Source organism: Podarcis pityusensis (genome assembly GCF_964106645.2).
Source record: "Podarcis pityusensis genome assembly, chromosome: 10".
NCBI lineage: Eukaryota > Metazoa > Chordata > Lepidosauria > Squamata > Lacertidae > Podarcis > Podarcis pityusensis.
In genome coordinates this window covers 6,735,020-6,762,893 of record NC_138035.1, presented here as the reverse complement: position 1 = coordinate 6,762,893, position 27,874 = coordinate 6,735,020, and the positions used below count along the sequence as shown (strand labels likewise).

The window sequence follows — 27,874 nt, the reverse complement described above, 5'->3', positions numbered from 1 at the left end:
GGATGTGAGCAGCCCTGAGCCGGTGCGGCCGAGTGCCACCGCAGTGACTCTCCTTGTCTGCCTCCAGGTGTGTACAGAGGCGGCTCGGATGTGCTGGTGAGGTCCAGACTCGCTCTGGGAGATGGCGTGACTATGCAGGTGACTGTCCGGAGCACAGAGGAAACTCCGGTGGACGTCATCTTGGCTTCCGTCGGTTAAGAGTCTCGGCAGCTCATTCTGGGAGCCAACTCACCCTCTCGCCACCTCCTGCCTCAAAGGCACTCCCGGGACCTCCAGTCCTGCATGCCTCTTTTGTTTTCCCTCCTCTCGGTCAGCAGTCTTCTGTGGCAACTGGGAGCCCGGCAGCCCATCCTGCCCTTTCTTCCACACAACCGGAGCTGGGCGCTCAGCCCCCTCGCCCACAAACGCCCCCAGCTCCACCTCTACATTCCTGTAATAAATTATTCTCTTTCTGTGCTGCCCGTAGAGGCAGAAAAGCTGTTAGAAGATCCTTTTTTTAAAAAAGAAGAAAATCAACTTTTCTTGAATGGACTTTTATTAACAGAAAATAAACATGGGCTATCCCAACACTGTTGCATCTTTCCCCCCCCCAACTTGTGCTGTTTAATAAAATACATTCTGTAGTAACTGTCTGCCAAATACTGTCGCGTTTCATGTGCCCCTTTCACAGAGCAGCTTGCAAGGGATGGTAAACCCCGGATTGCAAGGGCCTTTTGAGAGCTGCTTCAGATCTCAGCACTACCAGAAAGAAGGGAGTGGCAGGACAACTAGGCTTACTCTTGTCCCACTACCTTTTGCCCAGTGTGCTCAGAGCAGTATATCAGCTTCACACCAACCCTGTGATGTAGGACAGGCCAAGTGCAGATGGCCGTCTGCCATGCCTTTTATTGCTTGCCAGATTTCTAGGGGGACAAGGAAAAAGGTCCCCTCCCTTCTCGGCAGCACACTGTACATAACTAGTTTCCCACATGGTTGGTTCTGTGCGCAGGATGGTAAATTATATGCCTTGATAATTTCCCATTGCTGTAGTGCAGGGGGAGCCAGCGTGGCACTCCTGGAGCAGTTGGTACCTTCGCCGTCTTCCCCTGGCATCCATGAAGCCTCTGAACCCCACATCACTGCCCCCTTGGTCATGGGCTGCTGACTTACTTCACCTTTAAAGTACACAGAGCTCAAAGATGAAGTTGGAAAAGGGGACATTTCTTTCAGCGCTCTGTACTTTTCAAGGTGCAGAGCAATTCTGATTATTCAGAATATCTTGTCCCTTTAGTCCAACACACATCTGTAAATTAGATTCAATTTCTTTCTAAAAATACAGAAGAACCTCTGCTCACAATGGCTGCGTTGGAGGGTTGCTGATAAGCAGACTGCTTTACACTCAGCGCCTCCTACCTACCATCCTTCATATCGGGACGAGAGCCAGGTATCAGACGATCTGCGAGTGGAACTTGCTCCCCCCCGACCCGGGGGGTGGGAGTTGCAAGGACAATTACCCTCATTTGTCCTTGCTTATGGTCCACAATTGGTCTCCGCTAGCGTGGGATCTCTGAAGATTGCACCGGACAAGAGTGTAAACAGAGGCTGAACATGGAGCCTGGCACACTTCCTCCTTGCGCAACTCTGCTTCCCGTGCCGATCAATCGATCCTTCCAGCCTCTCTCTCTTGCCGGTAGCAGAGCGAAACACAGCGGTGAGAAGCGGATTGCAGACAGTGGGGTAATAAATCAGAGCAGACACAAGGCAGTCCTTATCTTCTCTTGCCTTTAATCATGTAGAATAACACCATAAATTCAGACCTGGCGAGAACTGACACATTCTCCCTCTCGCATAGCGTCCCAGAAACAGACTGAAACACACGGAGTCAAACCCCTCAAGTGTTTCTAACCACGCCTCAGGAAAGAGACGTCACCAGAACTCTTTAACTCTGTGAGTTCTGAAACCATTAACAGGATCTGCCTCCATTGTGGCAGAAAGCACCGGAAGTCCTGACTTATACCCCTGGAGAACCAAAATGTGTACAGGCATTTCCTCTTTCAGAGGGAGGAGGTCAAGAAGTGGCCAGAGGCAGTGGTGCCCATGGTCACTTGCTTCAAAATTCAAACGGGCCTGAAGAGGTTGGCAACCCCTTCTCTAGAGTCTCCTGGTGAGTTTCATAGGTAAACAATGGTTTGAAGCTACACTGGGCACGTCCAAGCTCAGTGCGTTACCCTCTGCCTTAAAGGCCGTATGAATAAAATCTCCCTCTTGGCCCAGGTTCAAGTTGCTAGACTTGCTCTCCAAATGACGTTCTAGAGCTGCCTCCAGCAGTCTGGATTTCCTTTCAACTGGACCTTTTAGAGAAGGAAAACACATCTGAAGCAGAAATGCCAGTTCAAAGCCATCTGGGTTTGAAAAGCTGTTCCTTTCAGCTGCTGTGTTACTGCAACAACTTTGCAAATCTACCATGGAAGAGGATGGGAGCCTAGCGGACACCAAATATCAGTGGAAGAGTTTGGGATGGCCCATTAGCAACAGACCAGATCCTTTATGTACCTCTTCCTACTTAATTTCTGCCCCCTTTTCTGTAAGAGATGACAGCACTATCAAACCATGACTACTCAGAAGTGAATCCTACTGAATTCAACATGGTAAGTGAGGTTAGGATTGCAGCTTTAGTTCTTGATTTTTCGCAACTTCAGAGCACTAAGCATTCCTTCAACAATCCATTTTCTGCCTGGCAACTCTGCATAGCAAATAAACTTAAAAATTGATTAATTTGGGTATCTTCCTGTGCAATATTCCCCCCCCTGAATGAACTAAAAACAGGATTCGTGGTCACCCAAGTGGGCAAGAGAATCGACCAGGCACAGATTGCACATCAAGGATACCCAAGCCAGCACTGCATTTAATAAAAATTGGCTGCTGCCGCCACACTTTGAGCAGGCAGGCTGAAGATGAAGCCTAAGCACTTCACCTCACCCCTTCTTCAGTCAGCCCACATGCATTTAATCAGTGACTTAACCGAAAAAAAGGAAAGTCCTTCACACAGCACATTTGTTAAACTATGGAGGTGGTAGTCGTCAACCTAGATGGCTTTAAGAGAACTGGACAAATTCATGGAGGACAGGGATATCGATGGCTCCTAGCCAGGATGGCGCTCCTGTACCACCTCAGTTGGACACCGATATGCTTTTAATAATAATAATAATTTAGTATTTATACCCCACCCATCTGGCTGGGCTTCCCCAGCCACTCTGGGTGGCTTCCAGCAGAATATTAAAATGCAATTATTCATCCAGTATTAAAAGCTTCCCTAAACAAGGCTGCCTTCAGATGTCTTCTAAAAGTCTGGTGGTAGTTGTTCTCTTTAGGGCGCCACCACCGAGAAGGCCCTCTGCCTGGTTCCCTGTAACCTCACTTCTCGCAGGGAGGGAACTGCCAGAAGGCCCTCGGCGCTGGATCTCAGTGTCTGGGCTGGACGATGGGGGTGGAGATGCTCCTTCAGATATACTGGATCAAGGCCGTTTAGGGCTTTAAAGGTCAGCACCAACACTTTGAATTGTGCTCGGAAACGTACTGGGAGCCAGTGTAGATCTTTCAAGACAGGTGTTATGTGTTCTCGGCAGCTGCTCCCGTCACCAGTCTAGCTGCTGCATTCTGGATTAATTGTAGTTTCCGGGTCACCTTCAAAGGTAGTCCCACATAGAGCGCATTGCAGTAGTCCAAGCAGGAGATAACCAGAGCATGCACCACTTTGGTGAGACAGTCTGCAGGCAGGGAGGGTCTCATCCTGTGTATCAGATGGAGCTGGTAGACAGCCGCCCTGGACACAGAACTGACCTGCGCCTCCATGGACAGTTGTGAGTCCAAAATGACTCCCAGGCTGCGCACCTGGTCCTTCAGGGGCACAGTTACCCCATTCAGGACCAGGGAGTCCTGAATACCTGTTTGAATACCAGTTGCTGGAAATCACAGGAAGGATAGTTGCTCGGGTGCTGCTCACAGGTTTCCCACAGGTTGGCCGCTGTGAGAAGAGGATACCGGACTAGATAGGCCATTCGCCTGATCTATCGGGCCCGTACGGTGTCCTAAACATTTCCCAGTGGAGCTTAAAGAATCCATCTCGCATGCCAAGCTTGAGACTATAGGGTGGAAGCAGGCCTCGGAGTCCCTCCTCCCTGCTATTAGCAAGAGGTCTTTTTCCATGTTGGACATGGAAAGGATCACGGGCAGTAGACCAGGAGCAACCCAGAATCCCCTATGTGACACACACACACCCTGTGGACCATGAACAAAACAGAACTATCCCTCACAAGAAGCCATATAAGATCACACCTCAAAGAATACTGTGGACCATATGTGGTGTTTGCCCTCCTAGGTGTGTGACATACAGTGGTACCTCGGGTTAAGAACTTAATTCGTTCTGGAGGTCTGTTCTTAACCTGAAACTGTTCTTAACCTGAAGCACCACTTTAGCTAATGGAGCCTCCTGCTGCCGCTGTGCTGCCGGAGCACGATTTCTGTTCTCATCCTGAAGCAAAGTTCTTAACCGGAGGTACTATTTCTGGGTTAGCGGAGTCTGTAACCTGAAGCGTATGTAACCCGAGGTACCACTGTACTGGGTTCACAAGGAAAGGGTTAACTAATTGTAAAATGACTAACCAATGGGAACCCAAGGGGCAGAGTTAACTGTGTATAACGTTTTAAGCACAGAGTTTTTTGGTGCGAGGAGTTAGCGTTAGGGTGGTTGAGAAGACAGTCTGGAGTTAGAAGAGACAGAGGAGATAAGTCTGTGGGTTGGGCTAGTCTGGTGTGAGAGAGGGAGAGAATTTGTTAAGAGGAGTCAGTCAAACCGTTGAGAGAATCAGTCAGAAGGTATAGGCCAGTAAAGAAACTAAAGTTAAGATACTGGCAGGAATATTATCTGAGAACCATAAACTTGTTAAAGTTTGTAAAATAACCTTTTTTTGGTTCACTTTTAACAACTGTGTGATCACCACACCATAGTTTAAGGGCAATGTGAACATCTCTGCGAGGGGTGAACTACAGTTCCCAGAATACTTGGGAGGAAGTCATGTGCTTTAGATGCATGGCGTGGCTGTGACCGTAGGCACGATTCAGTCCACCCTTCCTCTCTGCTCGCCTCCCAGCAAGGAAGTAAACAAGCCGTGCAAGAAACAGGACCTCTCCCCCTTCCAGAACCCAGCGAACATCCCGGTCATCTTTGAAAGAAGACACGGATGCAGAGAAATTATGCACCTGTTTGTATGGCTCAGTCTAGCCCCTCGGCGCCATTCCTTCTCTCCTTAAGCAACAACACAGAGGAAGGACCAGCAGCTAAGCGTACAAGGAAATCACTTTTGTCTCTCCATGCCAGCCACTGGTGACTAGCCAGGAGTCTTATTGCTTCAGTCGCCAAGGGAGAAACTGGTTTCCTGCTCTTTGTACGGAGGCAGAGAGCCCACGATTTAGCCCTCTTGAACGGAGGAACGCCTCTTGAGAGCGGAGAATCGGCTCTCCCGCTCTTCCTGCCCACGGCTCAGAAGGAGTTGATGAAGTTCAGGTAGGAATTCAGGAAGCCGAGAGGGTCCTCCAGCTGGGGGTAGTGGCTGATGTGGTCGTCTAGCACAGAAACCGTCGACATGGGGAGCACTTGCCTGTGGGGGAAGTAGCAAGAAAGAGCTCTTTAGAACACCCTGCAACTGCTACAGGGAACAAAGGAAGAAAGCGGAATTAAGCTTCTCTCCTGATTCGTATAAGGCAGCTTCCTAGGTTGGGTTTAAAAAGTGTTTTCTTTTTTTGACGAGTTATCAAAAATGTATAGAACAAAGTACAAATACCTGCTGGAAATGTAAAGAGAAAGAAGGTACCGTTTATCATATGTGGTGGCCGTGTAAGGTAATAAAAGCTTTCTGGGAGATGATATATTATGAACTGAAAAAAATATTTAAAACAGCATTTTTTTGTTTAAAAAAAGCAGGTTTTTTTATTAGAAATTTGTTTTAAAAAAGCAGGTTTTTTTATTAGAAATTGTAGGTACCGACATTCCAAAGGAGCAGAAAATACTTTTTATGTATGCGACAAAAGCTGCACGGATGCTATTAGCCCAGAAATGGAAAGAAGAGTCCCTGCCAGGAAGGAATGGGAAAGGTGTTGGGCTACGCTAAAATGGCAAAGCTGACTGGGAAGCTCAGGAACCAAGAGGACAAAAACTTTAGAAAAGAATGGGGGAAATTTATAATTTACTTAGGAGACCACTGTAAGCAGGGATTCATTTGAGTGAAGAGGCATAGAAATATTAAAAAAGCAAATCAAACAAAGAAGCTACGTACTTAACAGGCAGGCAGGCATTCAACAGAGGCTGCTTTTCCCAGCAGGCAATGCAGGGGGAAGAAGCACGTGTTGAACTTCTGCCTTATGTCCTGGTTAAAATGTAAAGAGGGCCTTGTTGAGAAAAGGCAGCAACCTCCAGTATGTATTTGGAAATCCTCACTAGTGCTCAAAGGCTTCGTTTTGTTTCAGACCGATATCTTGATGAAACAGCCCCAGGGAATTACATGGTACAACTGTGGCCCCTCACAATAAGCTTACTTGTAGAGCTGAAGGAATTCTGGGTGTGGATTCACCGGGTCCAGAGGCCCATAAATCAGATGTACTGCAAGAGAGGAAGAACAGCATCTTTGTCAACTTCCAGGACACAGGCCACCCCACCAACCCAAAAGCAGGAGAATTAATCTTGGCTCTTCCGTACAGCCCAAGACACAATTGCAGCCTTTGCTGTTTCCTACTCACGGGGAACAGACGTGGATTGCAGAGCTCCTACCCAGCGGTTCCTGTGCTTTTTCCGTTGGTTGATGTACTGCAAAAGGCTGAAGAACAAAATTCATCCGTGGAGACCGATTCCAAGTACTTGGCAGGAGCCTCAGGTGGCTCAGAGTCAGCCGCTGTCCGTTTGGGGGAAGGTCTGAAGCTCTCTAGCTGAGCACCTCCCCGGTTCAGTCCCCAAAGGGATCTCCACTTAGGGCTGGGGGGAAATGCCTCATCGAAATCCTAAAGGTTTTGTCAGTGCTGCGAATACTGAGCTGAACAGCCTGGCTTTGTGTAAAGCACTTTTCTAAGACAGAGCCATCTCTGTGATGAGCCCCAAAACCAGGCAGTTTTCAGCTGAGGTTCCATAAGGCTACGTCATAATTAGAGCTGGGCGATATATCGTCCAAAACCAGTTTGGAGTCCATATCCGTGATCACAGTGTGGGGGAACCCGTGAAGCCAGCCAAGGCTTCTCTCAATTCCTGCAATCCCTGTAAACTCTGCCTGCTCAGCTCTTGGGGGAACAAATCCCAAGAGAAGGTGCCAGCAATCATCACGTTGCAGGAAAAACCGTGGAACCATCCTTATGCCAGATATCATGATATATCGGTATATTGCAGTGCTTAGCTGGTGATATATTGCAATGCTGAAAACCAGGTATCGCCCAGCCCTAGGCATAATCTCACCTTATACAAGTGAATAAAGACAATAAATAATAATAATAATAATAATAATTTATTATTTATACCCCGCCCATCTGGCTGAGTCTCCCCAGCCACTCTGGGCGGCTTCCAATCAAGTGTTAAAAACAATACAGCATCAAATATTAAAAACTTTTAATATTTTATTAAACGGGTGTTTTGCAGGGTACGAACACTCAGATTTAGGGACGCGGGTGGCGCTGTGGTCTAAACCACAGAGCCTAGGGCTTGCCGATCGGAAGGTTGGTGGTTCGAATCCCCGCGACGGGGTGAGCTCCCGTTGCTCGGTCCCTGCTCCTGCCAACCTAGCAGTTCGAAAGCACGTCAAAGTGCAAGTAGATAAATAGGTACCGCAACCCGAGCGTCCACTGTATAGTCCACCCCCCCACAAGGTCTGAGGGACAGTGGGCTGGCCCCCTGTGGAAAACGTTTGCTGACCCCTGGTTTAGATGATTGGCTTCCCCCAGTCTCAGGCATCCAACCTGACATGAAGGTACCAGATACTGAACCCTGCAAGCAAAGCACACCAAGCTAAGACTTTTCCCTTGAATGCAGAGCTGTCAACAGAAATCTCAGCAAGGAGCAGTGATCTTGGAGCGTCCAGCATGCGCAGCTTTGGAGCAAGCCAAGTGAGCATCCTGGGCAACTATGCTGGGGGGTGCCCCGTATTTCAGGGGTGGCGGGACTTGGGAAAACTCCTCAGCTGGCAGCAGGCTCTTCACCCGAACCTTGAGCTCAACGCTCCAGGTTGATTCAGGTGACGGTAACACTAACCCAGCAAGCTTGCTCATCTAACACAAAGCAGCAGCCCAGGCGCTGAAACAGGATAACCTCCTGCGAGGCCCTGAAAGGAAGATCGAGGAAGCTGATTCTCTGCCAGGTAAACATGAGACTCAGGATGCTTTAATTGCACCAGGAAGAATGGATCCTGCTTTCCCCAAGGTAAACAGGGCTCCACGTCGATTGCAAGGTGAGCCCCACCGCCGGCGCGGCAAGTGTTAAATTCTCTCGGTCTCCCAAGCGCCTTAACAAAAAGCTCTTTGCCAACCTGGTGCCCACAGGGGATGTAGTCCAAAACCTCTGGAGGCACCAGGTTGGCAAATGGTGACCTAAGGCAGCGGTGGCCATAATAATAATAATAATAATAATTTATTATTTACACCCCGCCCATCTGGCTGGGTTTCCCCAGCCACTCTAGGCGGCTTCCAACAAAACGCTAAAATACAGTAACCTATTAAACATTAAAAGCTTCCCTAACAGCTGGAGGGCCAAGTTTGGCAACCACAGACCTAAGCCTGCAACTTCCAAAGTCAACTCGCTGGGACTTAACCTCTGGGTAGGAGTGAGCTGTTAGCTGCAAAGGAAGAGCTTTTTCCTCCCGAAACCTACAAGCGATATACCGATATATCACAATTGTCTGGCATAAGGATGGCTCTACAGAACATACTGCCTCATAATGCAGGAATATCTAACGACAGAGCAGCATAAATGCCTCATCTCTGCAGGCGACGGACAGTTTTGAAATACTCTCGAAATCTATCTCCAGTGTTAGGAGTTCCCCTTCATGTGGACGAGACTAATCATGGGTCCAGCGGTCAAGAAGGCGAATATTTGCACAATCAAGCTTTACTTTTACATCTCCCTTCTTTTCACACCCCTTTGCGCACTGTCTCTCTCTTAATGTAGAATATGGTAATTTGTTAAAAACTGAAATAAAAAATAGTAAAAAGGTAAAGGGACCCCTGACCATTAGGTCCAGTTGTGTCCGACTCTGGGGTTGTGGCGCTCATCTCGCTTTATTGGCCGAGGGAGCCGGCATACAGCTTCCGGGTCATGTGGCCAGCATGACTAAGCTGCTTCTGGCAAACCAGAGCAGCGCATGGAAACGCCGTTTACCTTCCCACCAGAGCAGTACCTATTTATCTTTGCACTTTGACATGCTTTCGAACTGCTAGGTTGGCAGGAGCAGGGACCAAGCAATGGGAGCTCACCCTGTCGTGGGGATTCGAATCGCCTACCTTCTGATCGGCAAGTCCTAGGCTCTGGTTTAACCCACAGCGCCACCCGCGTCCCTAAATAAAAAATAAACCGGCCCTATTTCAGAGACCGCAGCTGATCCATGGACTATAATGTCCACTCCTCACTTACAGATTGCCTGGTTCCACAGTAGACCCCAAAAGCAACCCGGTGTCCACTATCGTTCTGTTTTTTCCATGGTGGCCTTACCTGTCAATCACAAGGTTGCCGTCGTTTGTTCGGACGGCTGTCCACATGTCCCAGTATTCAGCGTCTGAAGGCTGGGTATATGGGCCGAAGACAGCCGCAAGTCTGGAAGATTTGAAAGAAAAAGGGGGTGGACTATCAAGGAAGAAAATCTGCTCAAATTTAGATTGCACTGAACACCCTCCAGGTTTCCGACACCGTACAGCATCCTTTGAAAAACAAGTACGTTCTCTTTCCCTCTTCTCATAAGGAATAATAGCATTTGAGACCTCCTGTTCTCAAAGGGCAAGAATTCAAGGATTCCGACGAAAGAAGAATGGCAGACAAAATTAATGGACTAGGCAGAATTGGATAAAATGACAGGAAGGATTCGAAACCTGTGGGACCAGAGGTTTACAGAAGATTGGAAGAAATATACAAACTATTTGAAGAGCAACTGTAACCAACAAATTACGCTAGTAGGACTACAAGAAGTTTTGTAAGGAGAAATATATGAAATATTGCAAAGAAGAGAAAGAAGAGAGACATTATTTAAGTAATAGTGAAAGTAAGAAATGTAAATTAAGTGAAAAGATTGGAAAATTTTCAGATATGATTGATGGAAGTCGGAAAAAATTGTTTAAGCTATAAAAGTATGTTTAATAATTGATGAAAATGCTATGTTAAAAAACTATATATATATATATATATATATATGAATTCAAAGATTCAGAATACCAACTCACCCTCTGGCAAAGAAGAAGTAATTTGATAACCGGGTGATGATGGGTGAAAGCAAGCCGCCATCTTTGAGAATCTTTAAAGGAAAAGGAAAAATCAATCACTGTTTAATTGGTTGAGGACTACAAATCCAACAGCCCCAGAAAGCACAGCTTCGCTGGCTGCAAATTAAGTTTCTGGGCCCAATTCAATAGTTCTGGCCTATAAAGCCTTAAACGGCTCAGGACCACAATACCGCAAGACCGCCTCTTCCCATATAAACTGAGACAGACTCTGAGCTCATCATCTGAGGTCCTCCTTCAGGTCCCAGCCAGATGGGCAGGGTATAAATAAGAAATTATTATTATTATTATTATTATTATTATTATTATTATTATCATTATTATATGCGCCCTCCATGAAGTCCAGAGGGCAGGAACACAAGAACGGGGCCTTTTCTGTGGTGGCTCCCCATTTGTGGAATTGGCTCTCCCCATGGAGGCTCGCCTGGAGCCTACATTGCATATCTTTAGGTGCCGGGCAAAAATATCCCTCTCCTCCCAGGCCTTTGGTTAATTAAATGAACTTAATTAAGTTTAGTAAATAATAATAATGATAATGTTTCTGGAACGCTCTCCCCAGGGAGGTTTAACTGGCGCCTTCATTATACATCTTTAGGCTCTGGACAGAAACGTTCCACTTTAAATAGGCCTTTGGCAAATTAAATCTATGGCCTTTCCAAATGGGGGGCAGAATTGATTTTGTTGTTAGCCGCCCTGAGCCCGGCTTCGGCTGGGGAGGGCGGGATATAAATAAAAAAAATTATTATTATTATTCTTTGTTTGTTGGTACGGTGTGTATTTTTGTGCTCTTATATTGTGAACCGCCCCGTGATCCTCACATGAAGGGGAGTATAGAACCATCCCATTGTTCTGTAAATTTTTGCTTTGAGTTTCCTCTGAGTTTACTAGTTAATTGAGCCATTTCCACCAATTCCTGTAATTTGATTTGCCAATCTGTTATTTTTGGAGCCTCAAAAAATATAATAATAGTTTTGACTCCATGCTAGCATTCGAGTGATAAAGGAACTAAAAGGAGGTGGATAACAATTAAGGATTTATTATGTTTTCAGAATGTATTAGAAAAATTATATAGAAAGGTTTATTGTTTTGTGTACATTCAAATGTAAGATAAAACATATGCAAAGGGACTTGACAGGAAGTCAAAGTTGAAGAAAAATATTTACTTTCATTATTATCATTTTGTGTGCGGGTGTGGGTGTCTGCACATATGTGTGTTGTATGCAATGTTTGGGAGGAAATAAGACGGTAAATAACAAATAACAAACTAAGTATCGATGTATGCAATTTTTATTTCTTAATTATATTTTCTTAATTATATTTAGTGGTAGTATGGCTGTATTGTTTTTTTGTAACATAAAATCATTCAATAAAAATTATTTTTTTAAAAAATGAAGGGGAGTATAGAAATGTAATAAGTAAATAATGGAACAATTCTATTCATAGAAGCTCGGTGTTTTTCTGCAAGAGCAAAGGTGCTTACCGTTTGGATTAATCTGGGGTGGTGAGTTTCTGGGAAAATACCTGCAGGAAACAGGAGGGGAGAGTCGCTCTCGCACTCAAATTCTTGTTCTATTTTCTTTTTTTTATAATGCTTTTTATTGATTTTCAACAACAAACCAAAATTAAATAAAACATAATTTTTTACATTCAACATTTTTGTATCTTCTTATTTACCCTGCGCACTTTTGCACCCGGACATCCTTTCATTCCTGCTTCGGTTTTCATAAGTCACATCCTCTGTTACAGATTCTTATTTACACTCCATCCACGTCACAAGATTTATATTAGCCCTGCTACAGTTTTTAGACTTCTACAGTTATTCCATAGGTACACAACAAATTTACTCCACTCCTCTTCAAACTTTGTTACTTTTTGGTATTGAATTATCTAAGGCATTTTCGCCAATTCTATATATTCAAACAATTTCGTCTGCTACTCCATTACAGTTGGAATCTCCTGGGCTTTCCATTTTTGGGCCACAAGAATCCTGGCGGCAGTCGTGGCGTACAAGAATAATTTACAATCTTCTTTTCTTAATTCATCTCCTATTATCCCTAGTAAAAAAGCCTCTGGTTTCTTTGGGAAGGTATATTTAAAGAGATTTTTCATTTCGTTATATATCATGTCCACCACATGTGAACGAATTCTCCATCCTTTAGTTTACACTTGTTCTATTTTCAATGTATATTCTACCTGTAGTAGCCTAATTTCCTTTTTAAATTTTTCATTATCTGGTTGTTGAATCAATTCATTTTCCTTTTTCTTTATTTCGTCCAGCAGTCCCATTTTCTCCTTATCACTCTCCTTTCTTTGTAAGGCATTTTGTTTTATAAAGTTTCCCCCTGACATCCGGTTGGAGGCTGGACCAGATGGGCCATTGGGCTTGATCCAGCAACCTCTTCTTATGCACAAATTCTTTATGCCATGAAAGCAACTTTTACCCACAAACCTACTGCTGGTCACATTTAGGATCTCAGCAGAAACTCAAGCCCAAGGCTTCAAGTAGTACCTTGGTTCTCAAACTTAATCCGTTCTGGAAGTCCGTTCCAAAACCAAAGCATTCCAAAACCAAGGCGCACTTCCCCATAGAAAGTAATGCAAAACGGATTAATCCGTTCCAAACTTTTAAAATCAACCCCCTAAAACAGCAATTTAACATGGACTTTACTATCTAACGAGACCACGGATCCATAAAATGAAAGCAACAAACGATGTACTGCGGTCACACAATCAATCCGTCAGGAGCTGAACTGGGTTCCACACAAAACAAAAAGAGCCACAAAAATGCAAAATAAATAGCAAAAACAGACAGACCTCAGCGTAACACTCAAAACGGAGCACGTTCAGCTTCCGAAAACAGTTCACAAACCGGAACACTTACCGTATTTTTTGCACCATTACAAAAAAAGTAAGGGGAAATGTCTGTGCGTCTTATGGAGCGAATGCGTGGTCCCTGGAGCCGAATTGCCCAGGGGCAAAAAGCAGATCGTGCTTTTTTTTTTTTAGAAAGAGGAAAGGGGGTGTTGAAACGAAGCCGCTGATCGTTTGCCGATCGGGAACGAGATAAGGGACGCTAGCAATAAAGGAGGCTGCCTGGGAGGGGTGAGGTAAAAGCTCATGGATCCTCAGGATTTTTGCATTGGGTCACCTCAAATTCACCATCAGATCACATAGCATGTCCATGGCTACAGCCTGCACCAAAAAAACCACGCGCCCGCTGTTGCGTGGCACAAAAACCTGGTTACAAAGCACGGATCCACATGAATCCTCAGGATTTTTGCATTGGGCTACCCCAAACTCACGGTCAAATCACATGTCTGTGGCCACAGCATGAACCACAAAAATCATACATCCACTGTTTCGTTCAAAATATTTTTTTTCTTGTTTTCCTCCTCTAAAAACTAGGTGTGTCTTATGGTCAGGTGCGTCTTATGGAGCAAAACATACGGTACTTCCGGGTTTGCAGTGTCTGGGTTCTAAGTTGTTTTAGTGCCAAGGTGTTTGAGAACCAGGGTACTGTAATCACAATAAGAATATGGAGGGCGTTCTTTGCAATGAAAGCCTTACCTCCGTTTGACAGGCACAGGCTGTTGATGAGGACGCTTCCCGTCGTATTGTGCTCATACCTGAGGACAAAGAAGGGGCTAAGGCGGAGCGGAGTCAGGGCAGAGCCACACCTCTTCTTGTGGCAGTGCGGTGCAATGGTTAGAGCGCTGGACTAGGACCTGGGGCTCAAACCTCTGCTCACTGGGTGGCCTTGGGGCAGTCACCACCTCTCAGCCTAACCTCACAAGGTTGTTGTGAGGACTGACTGGAGAAAAAGGTGGACTAGAATGCAATAAGTAACAAGACACTTTCAGGCAAGCCCTCAAAGGTATTATTTCACAGATGCCTCTGTAGGAACAGCTTACTACTACTACTACTACTACTAATAATAATAATAATTTATTATTTATACCCCACCCATCTGGCTGAGTTTCCCCAACCACTCTGGGCGGCTCCCAATCGAGTGTTAAAAACAATACAGCATTAAATATTAAAAACTTCCCTAGACAGGGCTGCCTTCAGATGTCTTTATTTCCTTCACATCCGAAGGGAGGGCATTCCACAGGGAGGGGGCCACTACCGAGAAGGCCCTCTGCCTGGTTCCCTGTAACCTCACTTCTCACAATGAGGGAACCGCCAAAAGGCCCTCGGCACTGGATCTCAGTGTCCAGGCTGAATGATGGAGGTGGAGACGCTCCTTCAGGTATACTGGGCTGAGGCCGTTTAGAGCTTTAACGGTCAGCACCAACACTTTGAATTGTGCTAGGAAACGTACTGGGAGCCAATGCAGGTCTTTCAGGACCGGTGTTATGTGGTCTTGGCGGCCGCTCCCAGTCACCAGTCTAGCTGCCGCATTCTGGATTAATTGTAGTTTCCAGGTCACCTTCAAAGATAGCCCCACGTAGAGCGCATTGCAGTAGTCCAAGCGGGAGATAACTAGAGCATGCACCACTCTGGCAAGACAGTCTGCGGGCAGGGAGGGTCTCATCCTGCGTACCAGATGGAGCTGGTAGACAGCTGCCCTGGACACAGAACTGACCTGTGCCTCCATGGACAGATGTGTGTCCCAAATGTCTCCCAGGCTGCATACCTGGTCCCTCAGGGGCACAGTTGCCCCATTCAGGGCCAGGGAGTTCTCCACACCTGCCCGCCTCCTGTCTCCCAAGAGCAGTACTTCTGTCTTGTCAGGATTCAACCTCAATAGTGGGCTGTAAATAGTGGGCTGATCTCTGCACCTGGGGGCAGGTTCCAACGTCGCCGACAACTCCACCCCAAACCACAAGCCTCTTCTTTGCAAACAGCTACATCAGACGGGTGCAGGGAAGACCGCTAAAACTGTGTGGGTTCATTTTCTAATGCTAATAATGTGAATGTTTATTTAAATCCTGCCATCAAGTCTATTGGCATTTCTTTGTTTCTGCAAATATAATCTGCTTTAAATGTTTAGAAGATAGTGAAATATGATGGTGTAATTACTGTTACTTTTATGTTTTGGGGCTTAATGCTATGTTATTAATAACTTTTTCTGTTGAGAGATAGCAAAATGGGTGAAAATAGAAACAAACCAGAAATGGAAGTTGGGGGAAGCCTAGGAGGGGAGGGAGGGAGGAATATATAGTAAATGTTAAGAATTTGAGATGTGTGTAATGAAGGAAAAAGAAAAACGGATAAAAAATTAAATAAAAATAAAACTGGGTGGGTGAAGAGAAAAGTTAATGTTATGAAAAGTTAACGTCTTTATGCCACACCTTTCTCCCCAGGAATTCCAAGGCGGCTCGTGGCATTTAAGAATGACGACACAAAATACGAAAACAAACTCGTTAGAAACAGTAATTATAATACATCCAAACACATTCAGAACCAGCAATTAAGAGTTTGCCCTGGCGGTGGCCCAGCGGTCAGAACCACACCTGAGTGCGAGTTTCCTAAGAAGGTATTTGCCCGTCGGCAGATGGAGGGAACCAGTCTATCCACTCTGGGGTAGAAATGAATTCTGAAAGCGGCTCGGGGAGCCTCAAAGGGCAGCCATATACCGTATTTTTCGCTCTATAACTCACTTCTTCCCTCCTAAAAAGTAAGGGGAAATGTGTGTGCGTCTTATGGAGCGAATGCAGGCTGCGCAGCTATCGCTGAAGCCAGGAGAGCGAGAGGGATCGGTGCGCAGCGATCCATCTTGCTGTTTTAACTTTGCTTCGCTGGAGAGGCGCTGCGCAGCTTCCCCTCTCTGCGCAGCGCCCCTTTAGCGAAGCGGGAGGAGAAATGGAAGGGGCTCCGTTTCTCCTGCTGGTTCGCTGAAGGGGCACTGCGCAGAGAGGGAGAGAATATTTTTTTTCTTCTTCTCCTCTAAAACTAGGTGCGTCTTATGGTCGGGTGCGTCTTATAGAGCAAAAATACGGTGAATGCAAGGAAATAACGAAGCATGCTGTTAAAGGGCGCCGGTGAAAACGTAAAAGCGTTGCGGCTTCCACTCACCTGTGGAGAAGCTCCTGCGCAACGGTGTCCCCGTAGTCATGCGAGAGGAGGTTGACCCGCTGGTTCAAAAGGCCCAAGTGTTCCAGAAGCCCTTCCACGATGCTGGCTTGCTCAAAGATGGAGTACTGATGCGGCCTCTGTTTGGGAAGTACAGCGGACGCTCGGGTTGCGAACGTGATCCGTGCGGGATGCACATTCGCAACCCGCAGCGGCGCGTCTGCGCACACACAGGTTGTGATTCGGCGCTTCTGCGCATGTGCAAAGCGTGATTTAGCGCTTCTGCGCATGCGCAACCGCCGAAACCCGGAGGTAACCCATTCCAGTACTTCCGGGTTTCAGCACTCTGGCGCTGTGGGTTAAACCACAGAGCCTAGGGCCTGCCGATCAGAAGGTCGGCGGTTCGAATCCCCATGACGGGGTGAGCTCCCGTTGCTCGGTCCCTGCTCCTGCCAACCTAGCAGTTCGAAAGCACGTCAAAGTGAAAGTAGATAAATAGGTACCGCTCCGGCGGGAAGGTAAACGGCATTTCCGTGCGCTGCTCTGGTTCACCAGAAGCGGCTTAGTCCTGCTGGCCACATGACCCGGAAGCCGTACGCCGGCTCCCTCGGCCAATAAAGCGAGATGAGCGCCGCAACCCCAGAGTCGGCCACGACTGGACCTAATGGTCAGGGGTCCCTTTACCTTTACCCCAAAAAAACGCAACCTGAAGAGTCTGTAACCCGAGGTATGACTGTAAACGGAGAGCCCAGCTGCACACCTCTCCATTCATACAAGCCATGGGTAGGCAAACCAAGGCCCGGGGGCCGGATCCAGCCCAATGGCCTTCTCAATCTGACCCGCGGACGGTCCGGGAAGCAGCGTGTTTTTACATGAGTAGAATGTGTGCTTTTATTTAAAATGCATCTCTGGGTTATTTGTGAGGCATAGGAATTTGTTCATTATTATTTTTCAAAATATATTCCGCCCCCCCCCCCCCACAAATGTCTGAGGGACAGTGGACCGGCCCCCTGCTGAAAAACTTTGCTGACCCCTGATATTACAAGCAGATAATGCTTAACCCTCAGGGATGGGGAACAGGTTTTTTTTTGGGGGGGGGGACACAGAACATCCTTATTGTGTCGCACGACTGACGGGCTGGTCGTCCCACTCACCTATCGGAAGCCCTTGCGTCGAGATTGCTTACCGGTTTGTCGCTGAAGCCAAACCCCACAAAATCCAGGGCGATTACTCGGTTAAATCGCTGCGTCAGCCCTTCCCAAATCTGCAGCAGGGGAGAGAAAAGGTGAAAATCAGGAGGGGAAAATCGGTGTGTGTGTGTATTTTTGATAAATTGTTATGTTGAAATTCCTTTAAAAATTTTTTTTAAAAAAAATAGCTGGCGAGAGACTGGGAAGCTGTGTGCACATGAGGTTAGCCATAATCCGTATCTATCTTGTCTCTATCCTGCCATTTCTTATGAAATGCTGTGTTTTGATGGATTTCCCCCACAAAACCAGCTTCAATCCGAATTGAGAAAAAGAATAAACATGCTACATTTTAAGCTGGTAATGTGTACACAGCCACAAACAAACAAAACCTATACATTTAGCATGTATAGATTGGCCCTGATGTTTAGATTTTTTCCCCCTGGTTATTGGCAATTATCTAATTAAATACGTTGTGTCTGATAAAAAATTTTTAAAAAGAAAAGCTGAAAACCAGGAGGCGTCTCTGCAGAACTGGCAAAACTGACGGGAAGAATCCGGAACCAGCGAGATCAAGCATACCAAAAAAAGACTGGAACAAATTTATACTATATTTGAAAGACAACTGTAAGCAATTTACATCATTAGCAGGGTTATCTGAAGATTCGTGAGATTAATTAGTTACCTGTTCAGGTGGAGTAATTTAATATTTTAAGTAATAATATAACAACAATGGGAGAGGAAGTGAAATGCAAAAATGCAAAATTTAATTTCGGAAACCATTCAGCGGGAGGGAGGGAAGTCGTTTAGGCTCAGCTGAGCCGAGAGATTTAGTAAGAGGATACGAGGTTACATATTGTGATTATATGTAAAATTAATAAAAAATATTATTTAAAAACCTAGAAAAAACCTAAAAATATTATTTAAAAACCTAGACAGCATCTTAAAAAGTAGAGACATCACCTTGCCAACAAAGGTCTGTATAGTAAAAGCTCTGGTTTTCCCAGTAGTGATGTATGGAAGTGAGAGCTGGACCATAAAGAAGGCTGATCACCAAAGAATGGATGCTTTTGAATTCTGGTGCTGGAGGAGACTCTTGAGAGTCCCATGGACTGCAAGAAGATCAAACCTCTCCATTCTGAAGGAAATCAGCCCCGAGTGCTCACTGGAAGGACAGATCCTGAAGCTGAGGCTCCAAGACTTTGGCCACCTCATGAGAAGAGAAGACTCCCTGGAAAAGACCCTGATGTTGGGAAAGATGGAGGGCACAAGGAGAAGGGGACGACAGAGGACGAGATGGTGGGACAGTGTTCTGGAAGCTACCAGCATGAGTTTGACCAAACTGCGGGAGGCAGTGGAAGACAGGAGTGCCTGGCGTGCTCTGGTCCAGGGGGTCACGAAGTTGGGCACGACTAAACGACAACAACATTATTTAAAAAAAGAAAATCAGGAGGTATCTCTCTCTCTCTCTTAACAGGGAGCTCCCTTTATAACCGGTCTCCAAAATTTCAACGCCTCTCAGCGCCTGCCTCACCTTGCACCAGTCGTAGCTGGAGGTTGGAAAGCCATGCAGGAGGACCACAATGTCCGAACTGCCAACGGCGCCCGAAGCGTCTGCAGAGAACAGAACATCCGTTATGGCACCGGCCCACCCTAATAATAATAATAATAATAATAATAATTTATAATTTATACCCCGCCCATCTGGCCGGGCCTCCCCAGCCACTCTGGGCGGCTTCTAACAAAGTATTAAAATACAGTGCTCTGTTAAACATTAAAAGCTTCCCTGAACAGGGCTGCCTTCAGATGTCTTCTAAAAGTCTGGTAGTTGTTCTTCTCTTTGACATCTGCTGGGAGGGCGTTCCACAGGGCGGGTGCCACCACCGAGAAGGCCCTCTGCCTAGTTCCCTGCAACTTGGCTTCTCGCAGGGAGGGATCCGCCAGAAGGCCCTCGGCGCTGGACCTCAGTGTCCGGGCTGAACGATGGGGGTGGAGACGCTCCTTCAGGTATACTGGACCGAGGCCGTTTAGGGCTTTAAAGGTCAGCACCAACACTTTGAATTGTGCTCAGAAACATACTGGGAGCCAATGTAGGTCTTTCAAGACCGGTGTTATGTGGTCTTGGTGGCCGCTCCCAGTCACCAGTCTAGCTGCCACATTCTGGATTAGTTGTAGTTTCCGGGTCACCTTCAAAGGTAGCCCCACATAGAGCGCATTGCAGTAGTCCAAGCGGGAGATAACCAGAGCATGCACCACTCTGGCGAGACAGTCTGCGGGCAGGGAGGGTCTCATTCTGCATACCAGATGGAGTTGGTAGACAGCTGCCCTGGACACAGAACTGACCTGTGCCTCCATGGACAGCTGTGAGTCCAGAATGACTCCCAGGCTGCGCACCTGGTCCTTCAGGGGCACAGTTACCCCGTTCAGGACCAGGGAGTCCCCCACACCTGCCTGCCCCCCGTCCCCCAAAAACAGTACTTCTGTCTTGTCAGAATTCAATCCCAAAAGCACTTTCTCTCCAGGGAGGTTCTCCTGGGTGCCATCATTGTCTATCAAGGACTGTCCTGGACTCTGTGATCATCTGAGGCCCTCCTTCATGAGCCTCCTCCATGAGGGCGGCAACACAAAAACAGGGCCTTTTCTGGGGTGGCTCCCCATTTGTGGAATGCTCTCCCCAGGGAGACTCGCCCAGCACCTTCACTATGTATCTTTAGGCACTAGGCAAAAACTTTCCTCTTCAACCAGGCCTTTGGCTGTTAAAACCATCTAGTCATACCTTGGGTTACAGCCGCTTCAGGTTGAGTTTTTTCAGGTTACGGACCACCGAAACCCGGAAGTACCAGGACGGTTTTGGCGGCTGCGCATGTACAGAAGCGCTAAATCACGCTTTGCACATGCGCAGAAGTGCCAAATTGCAACCCAAGCGTGCGCAGACGCAGGGTGCAAACACTGTGGGTTGCGAACATGCAATGGACGGATCACGTTCGCAACCCAAGCATCCACTGTACGACTTTTTAAACTTGGAGGCCAGTTTATAAACCTAATACATAGATCTTCAGGCACCAGGTAAAAACTATCAAGCCTTAGGCTTTTAATGATCTTGGACGTTTTAGAGGAGGTGGGATTTTTAAACATCTTCTTTTCTTTTCTGGTTTTAATATGTGTGTGTGTGTGTGTGTAAGTCATCTTGGGTTGATTGTGGCCACACACACCAAAAAAGCGAGCAATAAATCTAACGACAAAAATAAAATGCCACTTAAGTTTTAACTCTTACTAACCAGCAAAAAGCATATTGTTATGGCAAGCAGGAATCACGGCCAAGTAGCCTTTCACAACCTTTTCCCAGTTCCATCTTTCTATAAATTTCCCTTCCCGTGGATTGCATATGATCCTTATTACTGATCAATTAACGGTCCGTCCGTCCCCCGTTAACGGAGGCAGGGTTCTATTTTTCCAATATTGTGCAATGCAAATCTTTGCACCGATCAATAAACCTGCTAGCTAGATATCTACCTTCCTTGCTTCCCTTTTCGTTAGCATAGTCTGAAGGTTTCTCACTGAATGCCGGCCACTTTTAAAAACGGCCGATTTTAGGTCAATGATTGTGTCTGTCTGTCTCTCTTTTTTTAGTAATCGCAGAACAACCTCACGGCTATTTTCAAGGCCGTCTTTACTGCAAGCCGCACTGAGCGTTTCGCAGAAAACTCGGCCAGGCATTTCGGAAACAAGGACGCAAAACACAGGAGAGGAAACCTCTGTAGAAGATATTCTGGTTCTGGAAGGTGAAATAGCTTCCCGACGACCTCCATGACTGCAGAGCCGGCGATAACTTGGGGGGCGGGATGTGCAGGTAGACAGCAATGAGGGGCACGGTTAGAAGCCCCACCTGAAGCCACCACTCTCTCATTCTGGGAAGAGAAAGAAGAGAAATGCAGTGTTTACACGGGGGGAGAGAGCGAGAAAACAGTGCAGTCCTATTACCACATCGTTGGACTTTGCTCCGCACTCCAAGGTTCAGAGTTCGAAAACCGCGCATGCACACATTTAACTTTTTTTATTATTATTACTTTTTTATTCAAAATTAAAACAAAACATATTATCCAGAAAGAAACATACCATCCTTATTTTCCCCCTTTTTTCCTCCCTCCCCCCAAAGAACCCACCCCCACCCCTGACTTCCCTCAGTTCCAGTCTTTGATTTCTCTAAAAATGCTGTTTTCTGCATGTTACACAGTTGTATAGATCCTCAAAATATTTCAGTAACAATTATCAATAAAAAGTTTGTGAATGTTTATTCAAAGCCAGCCAAGGAGTCCAGTTCGCTTTATTGCGTCTTCAAATACTTTGTAAAGGGTTCCCATTCATCTTTAAAGTCACATTTATCCTTGTCCCGTAGCTTGTATGTCAGTTTTGCCAGTTCTGCACAGTCCATCAATTTTTCTTGCCATGATTCTTTAGTTGGGGTTTCTTCAGTCTTCCATCCTTGTGCTATTAAAACTCTTGCGGCCGTTGTCGCATACATGAAGATGTTATTCAGCTTTTTAGGCAGATCTTTCCCTACAATCCCTAATAAAAATGCTTCAGGTTTTTAAACAAATGTTAAATGGAACATTTTCTTCCATTTGTTACATATCATTTCCCAAAATTTTTTAATTACCTTACAATCCCACCACATATGATAAAATGTCCCCTCCTTTTCTTATGCACACATTTATCAAAAGGGTGCCTTCGTGAGCCTGCCAGCCCCCTATGAGAAAGGGACCTTCCATTAGCAAAAGAGAGAGCTTTTAAAAAATGGAGGAACTCCTACAGAGATTTGCTTGCATTAATCACATTGGGACACTGGGCAAGTTTGGGCAAGATAATCCACACCCTTCCCTCTTCCCCATAAAATTACGCCTTGACACACAGAAGCAGATAATTGTCGAGTTGGAAGGGCTCCTGAAGGGCATCTAGTCCCACCCTCTGCGGTGCAGGAATCTCAACTAAATCATCCATGACAGATGGCCATCCAACCTCTTAAAAACCTCCCAAGGAGTAATCCCGAGGGAATAATCACAGAGAAAGTGGACAAAGTTTTCCTCCCTCTTAACCAGGCAGAGGCAAACTCGGCCCTCCAGATGTTTTTGGGACTACAACTCCCATCATCCCTAGCTAACAGGACCAGTGGTCAGGGATGATGGGAATTGTAGTCTCAAAAAGAGCCCAGTGGAGGGAGGACTGTAGGCAGCTCAAGTTGAGACACATTAAAGTCCACAATTCTCCTTTTCATAGAATCAAAGAATTGTAGTTTTGGAATGGGACCCTGAGGGTCATCTAGTCCAACCCCAGGAATTTTCTTGGGTACCAGGGGATCCCACAGAGATGCAATCTCATGCCATGGCCTGATCAGTAGCTCCAAGGTCTTCTGCACTGGGACTGAGAAACCTCTTGCTTCTGGGCCTAAACTCTGGGTCTATCTTTTATCTGGGTCTATGTTTTAATGTTGTATTTTAATCTTGTTTTTTAAGTTGTATTTTAATCAACTTGTTTTTATTATTGGCTGTTAGCTGCCCTGAGCCCGGTCTCAGCTGGGGAGGGCGGAGTATAAATAAAATTATTTTTTATTATCATTATAAGGTAAAGGGACCCCTGACCATTAGGTCCAGTCGTGGCTGACTCTGGGGTTGTGGCGCTCATCTCGCTTTACTGGCCGAGGGAGCCGGCGTACAGCTTCCGGGTCATGTGGCCATCATGACTAAGCCGCTTCTGGCGAACCAGAGCAGCGCACGGAAACGCCGTTTACCTTCCCGCTGGAGTGGTACCTACTTATCTACTTGCACTTTGACATGCTTTCGAACTGCTAGGTTGGCAGGAGCAGGGACTGAGCAACAGGAGCTCACCCCGTCTCGGGGATTCGAACCGCCGACCTTCTGATCAGCAAGTCCTAGGCTCTGTGGTTTAACCCACAGCGCCACCCGGGTCCCTTATTATTATTATAATTATTATCTAATTCAGCATTTATCCACACAGACCAGGAGCGGCTCTCCAAACATTTCTGCAAACCGGGAGAGGCCAGAATTTGAATCTGGGGCCTTCTGCGTTCAAAGTGGTCTGTTTGACCACTGCCCCCTCTCCAGATGGGGGAGCCAAGCTCTGCCTGGACTCGTCCCAGGCACCTGACAGGCAGCAGCACCCAGCGCCGTTGTGCTAAAACAATTCTAGGATAAGAGTAGGCACGCAATCTCAAGAAAATTAATGCTGCTTGCTGGTGCAAAACTTTGCAGTGATTGGTTTAAAAACGTGTTTCGAAAGTTCAGCGCTATAAATGAGCAACGCCATGCATGCCCTCTTGAGCTCCTGGCAGGAAAAGGTGGCAGATATAAATAATAATAATAATAATAATAATAATAATAATAATTTATGCCCCAACCATTTGGTTGGGTTTCCCCAGCCACACTGGGCGGCTTCCAGCAAAAATATTAAAATGCAAGATGATGGAATTTATGGAGCTGGCTGATCTCACCGGGAGAATCCGCGACCAGAAAGAAGAGGAACATCAAGAAGACTGGAAGAAATTTAAAGACTACTTGAATAAATACTGTAATATTAAAGATATGTAATCGCTTGAAAGAAACAATTAGGCCTAGGAGTAAAAGGGAATTAAATTTATAAATAAGAAAACGTACGATAAGGAAAGTTATGTAATATGATTAGGACTATGATATGGTCTTTTGAAACCCCGATATTGGAAACTGCTACATATAATTACTAAGAAATTCAGATGGAAGAGATTCAAGGAAGTCAAATATGTTTATGAAGATGGATGGTACTTAATTTTAATTAATTAAGTGGCAATATGTTGTATGTATCTTTCTTCTTCTTCTTTTCTTTTTTGTTTGCCTTTATTATTGTTAATCTTTTCTTTCTTTACTATGTTTGTTTACTGAAAATAATATATATTATTTGAAAAACATATATTAAAATGCAATATTTAATATTAAAAGCTTCCCTAAACCAGGGCTGCCTTCTTCTAAATGCAAATAAACAAGCAAATAAACAAGCAATTCTGCACCCATAAAACACCCCCCTCCTGCTTTTCTCCCAAATTTCCATCAAAAAGAGCCCCAGGGCTGCAAAGAAGGGAGAAACCCAGCAATTGCTCCTCCTGCCCCCCAACCCAGACCCCCCCAAGAGAAGAAGTGGGGGTCACTGCCCCTCTTCCTGGTCCCTAGAGAGGGCGCGCATGCGCTCTCCGCTCACCTGCGCTCCGGGCTGCGGGCAGGCGCGTCCCATGCCGCTCCCGCGGAAAGAAAAAGGCTTCTGGAGCCGGGGGACAGGAAAGCGCATGCGCGCCCTGGCCAGCGCCTCGAGTGCCACGCCCCCTTCTCGAGAACCGGCTATTATTGGGCAAAACGCCCCCTTTGCTGGAGCGGGTGGGAAGGCTTACCCTTCCGCGCCCCCTGGCGAGGGCAGGCGGTACTGCGGCCCGCAGGGAGAAGCGGGTTTGCTGCGTTGGGGACGCGGCTGAGTCGCCCAAAGTTTTTATTAGTTGGGGGTTTCTTGGGGGGGGGTTGCAAATAGAAGGGGAAGAAATGGAGGCAGTGAGAGGCTTTACTTTCTTGGGCTCCGTGATCACTGCAGACGGTGACAGCAGCCACGAAATTAAAAGGCGCCTGCTTCTTGGGAGAAAAGCAATGACAAACCTAGACAGCATCTTAAAAAGCAGAGACATCACCTTGCCGACAAAGGTCCGTATAGTTCAAGCTATGGTTTTCCCAGTAGTGATGTATGGAAGTGAGAGCTGGACCATAAAGAAGGCTGATCGCCGAAGAATGGATGCTTTTGAATTCTGGTGCTGGAGGAGACTCTTGAGAGTCCCATGGACTGCAAGAAGATCAAACCTCTCCATTCTTAAGGATATCAGCCCCGAGTGCTCACTGGAAGGACAGATCCTGAAGCTGAGGCTCCAGTACTTTGGTCACCTCATGAGAAGAGAAGACTCCCTGGAAAAGACCTTGATGTTGGGAAAGATGGCAGGCACAAGGAGAAGGGGACGACAGAGGACAAGATGGTGGGACAGTGTTCTCGAAGCGACCAGCATGAGTTTGACCAAACTGCGGGAGGCAGTGGAAGAAAGGAGTGCCTGGCGTGCTCTGGTCCAGGGGGTCACAAAGAGTCGGGCACGACTAAACGACTAAACAACAACAAATTGCTTGTTGCTCTTGTTCTCATTTTAAAAAGCTAGCTATCCATATGCTGCAAATAAAAAAAATATTTTGATACTGTAGTGATTGTCCTTGAATCTACCTGACACATGGTCCTCCTCTCTGGCCACAACCTTTCAGAATCAAAGGTATATGTGCATTAGCTTCTCTGCCCCCTTTGCCACTGCTCAGCAGACCTTAATTAATGTATTAGTAAACAATAAATTTATTCATTTATGAAATAATCATAATAATAATAATATGCATTCATTATTTTGCCTGCTCCTTTTCCACACACACAAAAATCACGCTCAAAGCCGCTTCCATCAAAGAAATAGGGATGCCTTTCAAATAAGCGCTACATAAGCAATTTCATAATAGGAAGAGTAACAGAACCACTCGCATGTGGCCCCTAGAAGCCTTCACAGAGGGGAATGTGGCCCTTGAGCTGGGAGGGTAGTATTTCCTATATAGATTAACATCCTGCTCCCGGCAAATGCAACCCAGTACTTTCTTGGGCTCCATGATCACTGCAGACGGTGACAGCAGCCACAAAATTAAAAGAAGCCTGCTTCTTGGGAGAAAAGCAATGACAAACCTAGACAGCATCTTATAATGCAGAGACATCACCTTGCCGACAAAGGTCCGTATAGTTCAAGCTATGGTTTTCCCAGTAGTGATGTATGGAAGTGAGAGCTGGACCAGAAAGAAGGCTGATCGCCGAAGAATGGATGCTTTTGAATTCTGGTGCTGGAGGAGACTCTTGAGAGTCCCATGGACTGCAAGAAGATCCAACCTCTCCATTCTGAAGGAAATCAGCCCTGAGTGCTCACTGGAAGGACAGATCCTGAAGCTGAGGCTCCAAGACTTTGGCCACCTCCTGAGAAGACTCCCTGGAAAAGACCCTGATGTTGGGAAAGATGGAGGGCACAAGGAGAAGGGGACGACAGAGGACAAGATAGTTGGATAGTGTTCTCGAAACTACCAGCATGAGTCTGACCAAACTGCGGGAGGCAGTGGAAGACAGGAGTGCCTGGCGTGCTCTGGTCCAGGGGGTCACAAAGAGTCAGACACGACTAAACAACTAAACAACAACAAATTCCTTGTTGCTCTTGCTCTCATTTTAAAAAGCTATCTATCCATATGCTGCAAATAAAAAAATATTTTGATACTGTAGTGATTGTCCTTGAATCTACCTGACACATGGCCCTGCTCTCCTGTCACAACCTTTCGGAACCAAAGGTATATGTGCATTAGCTTCTCTGCCCCCTTTGCCTCTGCCCAGCAGACCTTAATTAATGTCTTAGTAAACAATAAATTTATTCATTTATTAAATAATAATATGCATTCATTTTATTTGCAAGCTGCTTTTCCACACACACAAAAATCAGGCTCAAAGCGGCTTCCATCAAAGAAATAGGGATGCCTTTCAAATAAGCGCTGCAAAAGCAATTTCATGATAGGAAGAGCAACAGAACCACTCGCATGTGGCCCCCAGAAGCCTTCACAGAGGGGAATGCGGCCCTTGAGCTAGGAGGGTGGTATTTCCTATGTAGATTAACATCCTGCTCCCGGCAGACGCAACCCAGTACCCCAGCTGGAAGCCCACGGCCGGACACAAGGCACCAGAAGCACCCCTCGCCCGGCCGCCCCCCAAAATCCTCCGCACTATTTTTCTAAAGGACCCTCTTCTTTAATCTCAGAGCCTCGGCGGAAGGACACCAGCTGTAAAGGTACATGACGTCACAATTCCACCTCACGCGGAGGCGTCCTGGCGTTGCCGCGGTAACCACAGACGCCTCTTTTTTCACGGTGCGCACGCGCGGCGCCTCCTCGCCTACGCGCCGGGACTTTAAACGCACGCCAAAAAAACCCTCACAAAGGATTTTAAGAGGGAGAGCGCGCGGGAGAGCGCCGATTGGCTCTCTGCGCGGCGAGAGGCGGGCCAATCGGGGCGTCGGCACGCCGGCCGGAGAGGCGGGGATTGGTCGA

The 27,874-nt window shown here is 46.4% G+C and overlaps 2 protein-coding genes across 3 annotated transcripts in view; one reads left to right on the top strand and one right to left on the bottom strand.

Moving 5' to 3' along the window:
- COPG2 (COPI coat complex subunit gamma 2) overlaps nt 1–627 on the top strand; it is a 39,583-nt gene extending 38,956 nt beyond the window's left edge. For both annotated transcript variants that reach the window (XM_081022734.1, XM_081022733.1), the window contains exon 24: nt 68–627. In XM_081022734.1, the coding sequence (XP_080878860.1) occupies nt 68–198 (131 nt within the window). In that variant the 3' untranslated portion in view covers nt 199–627. The remainder of the gene's footprint in view (nt 1–67) is intronic.
- MEST (mesoderm specific transcript) lies at nt 503–25,061 on the bottom strand. Its single transcript, XM_081023193.1, has 13 exons — nt 24,939–25,061; nt 21,450–21,604; nt 19,231–19,310; nt 17,696–17,773; nt 16,513–16,649; nt 14,062–14,120; nt 11,975–12,015; nt 10,438–10,508; nt 9,716–9,817; nt 6,772–6,848; nt 6,571–6,634; nt 1,941–5,636; nt 503–1,532 (listed from the first exon to the last, which is right to left on the bottom strand). The coding sequence occupies exons 2-12, from the start codon at nt 21,601–21,603 to the stop codon at nt 5,519–5,521; spliced, it is 981 nt and encodes a 326-aa protein (XP_080879319.1). The 5' UTR covers nt 21,604; nt 24,939–25,061; the 3' UTR covers nt 503–1,532; nt 1,941–5,518.
- Between the last annotated feature and the right edge of the window lie 2,813 nt (nt 25,062–27,874).